This window comes from Lolium perenne, chromosome 3 (genome assembly GCF_019359855.2).
Source record: "Lolium perenne isolate Kyuss_39 chromosome 3, Kyuss_2.0, whole genome shotgun sequence".
In the NCBI taxonomy this organism is placed as follows: Eukaryota; Viridiplantae; Streptophyta; class Magnoliopsida; order Poales; family Poaceae; genus Lolium; species Lolium perenne.
Window position 1 is genome coordinate 234,969,299 of NC_067246.2, and position 10,194 is coordinate 234,979,492.

Genomic DNA, 10,194 nt, shown 5'->3' on the forward strand with positions numbered 1-10,194 from the left:
CGTCTGGCCTCGCTCCCGCGTCGGCTTAATGGGCCTGCTTTTTTCGGTCCAACAATGGTTTCGTTGCAAAATACATGAGTGATATGATGAACTTTTTGTTGTAAACAATCCGTAATTTTTGTAGGATTTGTTGTTAACAATTGTTGTAAAGAGACAACTTTTTTTTATGTTAATAACAAAGTGATTTTTTATTTGTTGTAACAATTTGTGACTTTGGATAAAATAGTAGGTGATTTTTGTTGTAATTCTATCTGTAGCAAATTAAATGTCGCTTGACCACTTTGCATCATTTTGCAAACATATTGATTTTTATTGTAATCGTTTGTGACTTTTTGTAAACAAAATTGGTGACTTTTGTTGTAATTCAATATGTAACAAATTAATGTTTTCTTCTATTTTTTTACAAACATATGGATTTTTATTGTAATAGTCTCCGGTTTTTGTTAATAATAATGGCTACTTTTGTTGTAAATTTATCTTCAATAAAACAATTTGTTGGTTTAACCGCTTTATTGTGACATTATTTTTTAAAAAATGTTGCGACTTTTTGTTGTAATAGTATATATTTTTTGTACGCGGAGAGAGGATTTTTGTTGTAATACTCTTCATAGGGGGTACTGCGGGTTGGTTTCCAGAAAAAGGAGGGTGGCAAACGTAAAACTACATTTGAACTATTATCTGAGAAATATAGTATTGCAGGTTGATTCTCTAGAAACCAGGGGCTATAATGTAAACTTCCTAATGCGACTGATTCTGGACGTTCGATAGTGATCCGATGGTGCAGAGGACAACTGATTTTGGGGGTCCCGATCTAGCGACCGACGCCCAGCGTTCGCCAAGTAGAAAATAGGAAAACACTTCCGATCCGGCGACCGATCGCTCGCCAGCGATCGGTCGTCGTCCCTCGCTCCCGCGCGGCCCTATAAGGGCCTGGTTTTTCGGCCCAAACTGGAGTGTTGCTTTTTTTAAGAAATGTACAGTGTTGTTTCCAGATTTGTAACAATTAGATAAAATTTTTGTTGTAAACTCACATGACATAATTGGTAAGATTTTTCTAAGTGATATGTTACGAAAATGTGTTTTTCTTGATACGTTGTAAACGGATGACTTTTTTGTTATAATTATTTGTGATTTTTGGTGTAATTATTTTAGTCATGGACATTTTTTTTCGTAGAGATGTTGTATATGTTCGTTAGTTTTGTAACAAATGCGTATAAAAGTTATAGAGAAAACATGTCAGAGATGTTGTGATGTTTACCTGGACGTTTGCTATAAATTATTTTGTTGTAACGCTAATAATTTTTGGTAAAAATAACTGGTGATTTTTGTTGTAATTTGATATATATAAAATGTGTTATTTTCAATCAAATTTTCACAGCCACGAACACATATTTTTTGTTGTTATAGCTTTTGATTTTTTATTGTAATTGTTGTCAATTTTTGTTGTAAACCAACCTATAGCAAAACAATTGTTGTTTAACCATTTTTTATAATACTTTTTTGTTTATATTTTTTGTAATTTTTTTGTTGTAATAGTACATTTTTTTGTAAGCGAATTGAGAGATTTTGTTGTAATACTTAGTATAACTTGGATCTGTCCTCGGGTGGCATTTGTGTTGTAAATATAGTGAATGTCGGGTCCAAAGGGATATACCTTTCACTTTAACTAGGAGAAGAATAGGACCGCGGGTTAAGTTTCAGAAAAGTAGGGGGCAAAATGCAAATCTCACACCGCGGTAGATTTCGGACGTCGGATCATGATCGTACGGCGCGGAGAACAACCGATTTTTGGCCTTCCCATCCGCCGACCGACGCGTAGCGTCCGCCTAGAAAATAGGTGCACTCCGGTTCCTGCTCCATAGTGCAAAGGCTGCACACCAGGACACCGGTCATGCGGCTTAGCCCCGTTTCGCCAAGTTGTCTGAAGACTGCAGACTCTGCTTTGAAGAACTAGCCAAGAGTGAATCCTGCATTTGGGCTTATACATCATCTAGGACAGCATAGGGAATGGGACCAACGAAGGCAGAGGATGCAGAAAAAAGTTATAAGTACTCTAGAACAATTTTTTTTTTTTTGAGAAATACTCTAGAACTAAATATGGTTGTACCTAAAACTAAAATATGTCTAGATACATCTATATTAGAGGCAACTAATATGGATTGAAGTATTTACTTTTCTGATAAGACACGTGAAAATGCGTCGCCTTCAATCACAAGGGCTCTGCTGATTTGGCTGATCTGTTGCTTTGGCTGGCAAGTATAGTAGTATAGAATATCTTAGTCTCCTAACTAACATAGTTAGGTTCAGTTTCTTTGTTCATATTTGCTCCGAAAGACCAGGCAATTGCTGCCATTTTCTATCAAGCAGGTACCAGAAATGTATAGCTCGTATACAACGGGAAAGGGGAATAAAAAGGAGACGGAAGAAATGAACAATAGATCAAAAAGGAAATACAGAGGGCGCAAAGCCTATTTTGATTTTGTTTCTTAATATTGCAGTATTACCTTTTAATAAATTAAATGTTCCAGTATTACTTAGCTTGCCATCATCCTTGTCTTAGCAAGGCCTTTGACCGGTGGCTCTGCCCCCCTTAAGTGCCCATGCCGCGTCATCGCCCATAATTTGACTAATCAAATCATCCCAGCTCACCTGACCAATCAGATCGCCGTCTCAATTTCTTCTCTACCAAGTTCCTTAGGAGCGAGGCATGGACCATACTCAGTGGTTTCTCTATATATCGTGATCATCTGGGCCATACTCACTCAATCCACTTATCAGCCCCCTTTTCAGTTTGCAGTCACTGAACCATTCTCCCCCCTACTTCACAAGAGGAAATGGCCATGGTTCTTAGAGAGATGATGAGTCTAGCTTCAATGCCATGGAGCTTGGTATTCGGCACCTTAGGTTGTGTGCTTCTGTGGCAGGCTGCCCGGCTGCTAGACCGGCTGTGGTGGCAACCACGGCAGCTGGAGCGGGCCTTGCGCGCCCAGGGTCTCCGCGGCACGTCGTACCGCTTCCTCATCGGCGATGTCAACGACTACGAGCGGCGGAACAAGGAGGCGCGGTCAAGGTCGATTCCACTGCGTTGCCACGACATTGCCCCCCACGTCGCGCCGCTCCTCCACGACATTGTCAGAGAGCACGGCAAGGTGTGCATATCTTGGTACGGACCGTACCTCAAGGTGACCATCAGTGACCCTGATCTAACCAAGGAGGTGATGTCCAACAAGTTCGGCCACTTCGAGAAGCTCCAGTTCCCGGCATTGTCCAGGCTGCTCGGCGGAGGCCTGGCGACATACGAGGGCGAGAAATGGGTCATGCATAGGCGGATCCTCAACCCCGCGTTCCAACTCGAGAAGCTCAAGGTAATCCCTGCAATTGTTTCAGATGTAGTGCTTCAATCACAGGATAGTGAATTATTTACTGGAAATCTGGATTTGTGCGTGTGATTTTTTGAAACATTTGGTTCATCCGCCAATTGTGTCATTTGATTTGCAGCTCATGCTGCCAGCGTTTTCAACATGCTGCGAAGAGCTTGTCAGTAAATGGGTACAATCCCTTGGTTCTGATGGTACCTGTGAGGTGGATGTCTGTCCAGAGCTCCAAAGACTCACTGGAGATGTCATTTCTCGCACCGCGTTCGGCAGTAACTACCTTGAAGGTACCAGGATTTTCCAGCTGCAGTCCGAGCAAGCTGAGCGCCTCCTGGCTAGGATTAAGAAGATTGTCATTCCCGGTTACTTGTGAGTCACCACTCACCACATATTACTAGTTAAACTCCATTAATTCAGTACACTTAATCTGTGTGTGTGCTTCTAGTAACTAACCGGGGTACAAATTTTCAGGTCGTTGCCCACGAAAAACAACAGAAGGATGAAAGAGATTAATAACGAAATCGAATCCATTCTACTCAGCCTAATTGGCAAGAGAATGCAAGCTATGCAAGAAGGAGAAAATACAAAAGATGACTTGCTGGGCTTGATGCTTGAGTCGAACATGAGAGACATAGATGAGAATGGCCAATCCATCACTGGAATGACCATTAAGGAGATCGTGGAGGAATGCAAGCTGTTCTATTTTGCAGGAACTGAAACAACATCGATATTGCTCACATGGACAATGATCGTACTAAGTATGCATCCGGAGTGGCAGGACCGTGCAAGGGAGGAGGTTCTTGGCCTATTTGGAAAGAACAAACTTGTGTATGAAGGTTTTAGCCAACTTAAAACGGTGAGAATTGTTTTATTTAGTACTACTTGATTCCCTTGTAACAAGGAAATATCCAGTTGGGTATCTAACATCTTACAAATCTACGTTACAGGTGACCATGATTCTTTATGAGGTACTCCGGCTGTACCCACCGGCTGTCGCCTTCATCCGAAAAACATACAAGGAGATGGATATGGGAGGCATCACATACCCCGCCGGTGTGCTTATCGAGCTTCCCGTACTGTTAATGCACCACGATCCAGACATATGGGGAGACGACGTGCATGAGTTCAAGCCGGAGAGGTTTGCCGATGGGATCTCCAAGGCGTCCAAGAATCCTGGTGCCTTCCTACCATTTGGTTGGGGGCCACGGATCTGTATTGGACAGCAGTTCGCGTTGCTTGAGGCCAAGATGGCGTTGTGCATGATCCTTCAACATTTTGAGTTCGAGCTCGCACAGTCATACACACACGCAGTGGATAACAGGAAACTGTTGCATCCGATGCATGGGGCCCAAATTAAGCTCAGGGCAATTTAATCTCCACGCACCGGGTGAATACATGTCGTTTGCTACTCCCAGTGACTAATAAGGCATTGAAATTCTGAGTTTTCGACAGCATCTATCCTATCTTTGCTTAAGCTGAAGGTTTCCTAACCTATCATGTGACTGAGGATTTTTACATTACCCTGTACTCCATCTGTAAGCAAGGGAGTACCAATAAAAACCCACCGTTGATTTAAAAGGGCAGTTCCAGCTTTTCTCTTTGGCTAAGGAAGGGGTATTGCATTTCTAAGCCCCTTTTTTTTTATCAACAGGGGGATCGCATCCCCGGTTCCATTGACAAAATAATGAAACTGAGCAAAAGCAGGTCTCAAACGAGTGTTTAACGCAGCATGTAAAACATGTTCAGGAATTTTAAGGCCACAGCCAGATCACTAGACTAAGTGAGATAAAGCTGGGAGGGAAAGGAAAATATCAGGATGAACCCAGGTGGACGTGCACCCGTTCTCTTCAATATTGAAAAATACTATTTAAATATCTAAAAAAAATTAAAATATTTTTTTCATGTACATATTCTGTTGATATTTAGTTGTGTAAGTTTTTGCAGAAAAATACGATTGTATGTGGCCTACACGAAAATGACAAAATGTTTGAATGATAGTATAATGATCGGTTGTGTTCTGTTCACGGAAATAGAAAATTTTCTTTTCACATTTATGTGTAGGTCACATATGGTTCTTTTATGCCAAAATCTACATAAATAAGTGTCACTATAGGATATACATGCTTGCATTCTTTAAATTTTTCTGAAACTTTAAAATAGCATTTCTTGAAATTTTTCATAATAGGGTGCATGTGCACGCAGGTAGACATCATCCGCCTCCGGGAGGGAAACACATATATAAATCCTTCAGGCACATTGACACTGTCTATCAAAAGCGAGGATAGTTTTAAGGCTTTTAGAGCAACAGGGGATTAGCTTCGATCTTCAGAAGAATGATCAAAAGCAGAAGTTGGCCTGTCAGCACTGCAAGAGATCTTAGGATATGCAACACCTGGGTACAGAAGGACTCCACTCATGTCATCATGTGTGTTATAATCGAGATGCACAATAAACGAAGAACGAAAAATAAAACACTGCAGGGGACACGAGATTTTAACGTGAAAAACCCTTGCAACACACAAGGGAAAAACCACGGGCGCCAGCCAGCAAAACTTCACTATTTCGGTGGTGTTTACAAACGCTGTGGGTGTACAATGATGCGATGAAACCCTAGCGGCGGCTTACAGGGAAAATATATAGACGGTGGCAACGATCCGGCGACGGGCCTCGCTCCGCTCATTAGAAGTTAGCCTCCCTTTAGTATATGAATTTGAATCATAATATAACAATGTGATCCTTCAAGATCCGTCTCCACCTCTTCACAGAATGCAGAATCATCCTTCAGACCTGGTGGAAATGTCGAAAAAATGAGAGTTTACAAAAGGCTAAGTTTATATTTTGAGGGGCTCGAACTGTCTATACCCCCAGGGAAGCGATTTAAGCAGCACATCTGTGTGCCTAGCATCATGTTAATGAGCATAACTGAAGTGTGTGGCATGTCACACCTCCAGCTTTCCTTGCAAGTTGTATTGGTACTGATGTATGATGAATGAGATGAATGAAATGAGCTCGGTTGACTGTCAAAAAAAGTGCAGCAAACCAGGAAAAAATTAAGAGGTGAATTAAATTCCATTCGTACAACTTGCGAGGTTTCTTCAGAGCCGATTTAACAAACAAATGCCTGTTGGTACATTCTCTTCCGGCGTAGCTAAACATAATCACATAAACATACAGTTTAGAGGGCACAATCCAGAGAGACGTTGATGTCGCTCCAGGCTAAGATACCACAAATTAACTCTCCACACGAAAGAACTCCATTTCCATTGCTATCAAGCAAGCCCAAGGGGAATAATTACTCAAACATTCTACGTATATCCAATCAACAGAAAAATTGATATAAAATTAACTAACACAAAACGGCAGCATATGGTAGAGTTCAGAGACCAAGCAACGACACCTAGGAAAGGCATGGGAGAATCGAAGAGGTATAGAAAGGTAGGGTTTACCTGGTTTCTTCTTTGTTGTAGGGCGCTGTTCTGATGTTTGTGGCCCGTGTTGCCATCGGCAAGCACTAGGACCGGGCCGGCAAAATTTAGGGCCCTATGCGAAATTCTAAAATAGATCATATTTTCAAGAGTAAAATATAATTATATGTAGGAAATAATAATAAACTAATCTGCTATTGTCACACAAGCAAGGTCTTGCGTAGTTAGTTAGTCTAGCTTGCCATTCCTCTCAGGGCATGAGCAATGGTGGCATACATAACTAGTTGCTCCATGTAAAAAAGTTGTCAGAAGCGACATGTTGAATTTTATCTCTCCAATGGAAGTTACAACTTTAGTAAGAAAAAAGAGAGGAGCGACCCCACAAATATGACACTATGTATCTCTTTCTCTCTTCAAAAAACATGCTTTTAAGGCTTAAGATCCCACTTCCTGAAGAGGAGGCTGCCTCCTCATCCGAACCTACTTTCGACCACCTGAACCTAGCTAAAGGTGTGAGGCAGCACCTCTAGGCCAGTGCATTGAGCATGCCCTCATTTACCCCTAGGTTTTAGGATCAATACCCGTTAAACGCTAGTTAATATTCCCCGCAAAAAAACAGTAGTTAATATTTCGCTACTAGAGGTGACTGGTTTAACGGGTTGAGCTGTTAAGCAACTACCAAAACTAATGGGCCATCGCCGTATGTAGTCTGGGTTCTACAAAAATTGGGGCCCCTCATAATCATGGACCCTGTGCGATGACACAAGTGGCACTCCCGCTCACCCGTGCATGACGAGCACAAAGAACAGGCCGAGCCGCACCACCAGTTGGGGCATGGTGCTAGAAGTACCCTGGCGGCCTTGCTAAGACCATGTCGGTCGTTAGTCCACAAAACCAGTTGCAACGCCATTTTACTGCATCCATTATTCAGATTGAAGGTATCAGTTTGCGGAGAAAAATGACAAGTTGCAGAGGGTAGCGTCGAGGGTGAGGTCGCTACCCTCTAAATTCACACGAATTGGTTAGATTTTGAAATAGTTCCTCCTATGCCGCTCGAACTAATAGCGGAGAAATCGTGTGGCTGCAAATCAGATCAGACGTGGAGAGGCGGGTGACTTCATCCCGTAGCTGATCAAGGAGGTGGAGGCCACGACTTTCGCCGACATCGAGGACGTGGTGACCTTCCGCAAGTGGCTCGACGACGAGCTCTCCTGCCTGGTAGGCCATAATTAACCATGGGGCGCTTGTTCGATTTGATCGATCGGCCAATGGTAATAACATGTACTACCAATCTATGTGGGTTGCAGGTGATCAATGAGCGTGCGCTGCTGAAGCACTTCGAGTGATCGAAAAATGTCGGACACTCTCCACGAGGTGGTGTATGGGTACTACAACCTGAAGAAGCTGGATGGCGAGGCATCCTTGTTCCGCGACGACATCCGTCAGCAGCGCGTCGCCGCACTCAAGAATATGCAGACCCTCTCCAAGAAGTAAGTGTCTCTACAATTTCACCGACGTCGATCAATTCAGCGCTCCTCCTATACATTTTTCTCATGTGACAAACCACGACAACGCCATGTAGGTTGGAGCACGGCGTGTACAACCTTGCCCGCATCCGGGACAGCGTCATGGCCAGGTAAAGGCAGCACAAGATCCCCTCAGAGTGAATGCATAATGCCGTGATGGTTTGCTAATTCCACTTCAGTGGTCAACTTAACTTTGTGGTGCTCGCATTATTTACATTTTGCAACTTGCAAGTACTCTAGCTAAAAGATGCATCCAACGTGACTTGATGCGACCTTTGTGTTCACGTGCAGAACACACATGTGACGTGGTACTAGTAGTCTCGTACGCGAGCAGGCAACAAAAAAAACTTTTATGAAAAAGGAGGCGGTGTCTTGCACCGGTCTAATGAATTTAGAAGGTAGAAACCCTCTTCCTTGGCCCTAGCCTCCTAACATGTTATTTTTCTCCGTGAAACAATGAAAGATACGTGCGGGTTGAGTTGGCTCAACCTTAGTCAAAATCGAGAGGGTAGCTTCCTTCTCTACGATGATACGCTACATGGGGTAGCTCCCTTGCCTATGACGCAACCCTATCGAGTGTTGGACCCAAGTGTGCTGCGTTGGTAAGCATGTGACGTCATTAATCAGAGACCCTACTCAAAAGGATCAGTTTTGTGAAATAGTTTCGGATAACACCTCGTCGAAAGACGCTACTCAAAAGGATCCGTTTTGTGAAATAATTTCGGCCAAAGTTCGTTTTGTCAATAGTGTACTAAAAGGTTCAGTTTGGCTGGTAAAATTGCCCAAATAAACTGGACATTTTGTATAGTGGGGATGAGATTTTTTTTTTGTAGAGGAAAAATTCGAGCAAATCCTATGCACCGCATTCTACATGGCAGCCCAGAACGGTCATGATTTTCTTGTGTATAAGGCCCGTGTCAAGGAAAGGGAAGAATCTTTTGTTTGGGCCATGCATGTCGATGATTCAGCCTTTCTACTGAATGACACCCATTCCACGTCGTACATGAGGCCGGGCAAAATGGAGCAGCCAGACCGCGATATCTGAAAAATAAAGCAGTGGCACATACGTACACGAGACGATCGGCTAGCTCGCCCGGTCGCCTTATCCATGCCGATGGCATGCATGATCGGATATCGCGACGTGCACGGTTACATGACATGTCATCGCTGATTCCTCGGCCGATCGGGTAAAACTTGGAAGAGGAGACGACGACATCCTAGATGTCACAAGTCTTGTATTCTCTCACACTATCGGAGTATACCCATGTCACGGAACCGTCCACGCCGATAGGGCTGTGCGTAGTAGTTCGTAGAAAGCTTATCTCCTGAAGCGCATCAAGGTGACGATCGCTGCCCAGCAGTGTGTAACCGCCCTATACGGTTACTGCTCACGTACATGGTCGCTGGCGCGCATATGCTTGTCCCCTCAACACGTCGCGCATGATGTCAGAAAAACGTACGCTGCGCTTGACAACACACACAGCGTCATCGGAGGCAATAGAGGTTGATTTTTAAGGGCGTGACTATTCTGAGAACTAACTTTGTTTTCAGTTTTCCTCTAAAAAAAAAACTTTGTTTTCAGTTGAATGTATAAAATCACAGTTGTAACTCATGTTGCAATCTATAAGTAGCATGAATCACAAAGCGAATCTCACTATCCTGGGCATGTTTCTTAGTTGTATCTTCACTTGCAACTGAAAAATTTCAGTTACAACTCCACTTGTCTAAAAAACTCAGTTACAACCCCACTTATAACTCGTATACATGAATCATGATGCAATTAAAAGGTGTACAACTTGACTAAGCACGACCTTAGTTCTCAGCTAACAATCCCAATTTTTAAACACAAAGATATATAGCTAAACTTTA

The 10,194-nt window shown here is 43.0% G+C and overlaps 1 protein-coding gene and 1 pseudogene across 1 annotated transcript; both read left to right on the forward strand.

Moving 5' to 3' along the window:
• The first annotated feature begins 2,778 nt into the window (after nt 1–2,778).
• Nucleotides 2,779–4,952, forward strand: LOC127343986 (cytochrome P450 CYP72A616). Its single transcript, XM_051370207.2, has 4 exons — nt 2,779–3,365; nt 3,499–3,743; nt 3,846–4,230; nt 4,322–4,952. Exons 1-4 carry the CDS (start codon nt 2,835–2,837, stop codon nt 4,745–4,747), a joined length of 1,587 nt encoding a protein of 528 aa, XP_051226167.1. The 5' UTR covers nt 2,779–2,834; the 3' UTR covers nt 4,748–4,952.
• Nucleotides 4,953–7,670: 2,718 nt separating this feature from the next.
• Nucleotides 7,671–8,466, forward strand: LOC139838117 (protein INCREASED PETAL GROWTH ANISOTROPY 1-like; annotated as a pseudogene).
• Nucleotides 8,467–10,194: the final 1,728 nt, after the last annotated feature.

Coding starts and splice junctions, on each gene's coding strand:
- LOC127343986 (XM_051370207.2), top strand. CDS start 2,835: ATGGCCATGGTTCTTAGAGAGATGATGAGTCTAGCTTCAATGCCATGG. Junction 3,744..3,845: donor ATTGTCATTCCCGGTTACTT/GTGAGTCACCAC, acceptor ACAAATTTTCAG/GTCGTTGCCCACGAAAAACA. Junction 4,231..4,321: donor GTTTTAGCCAACTTAAAACG/GTGAGAATTGTT, acceptor TCTACGTTACAG/GTGACCATGATTCTTTATGA.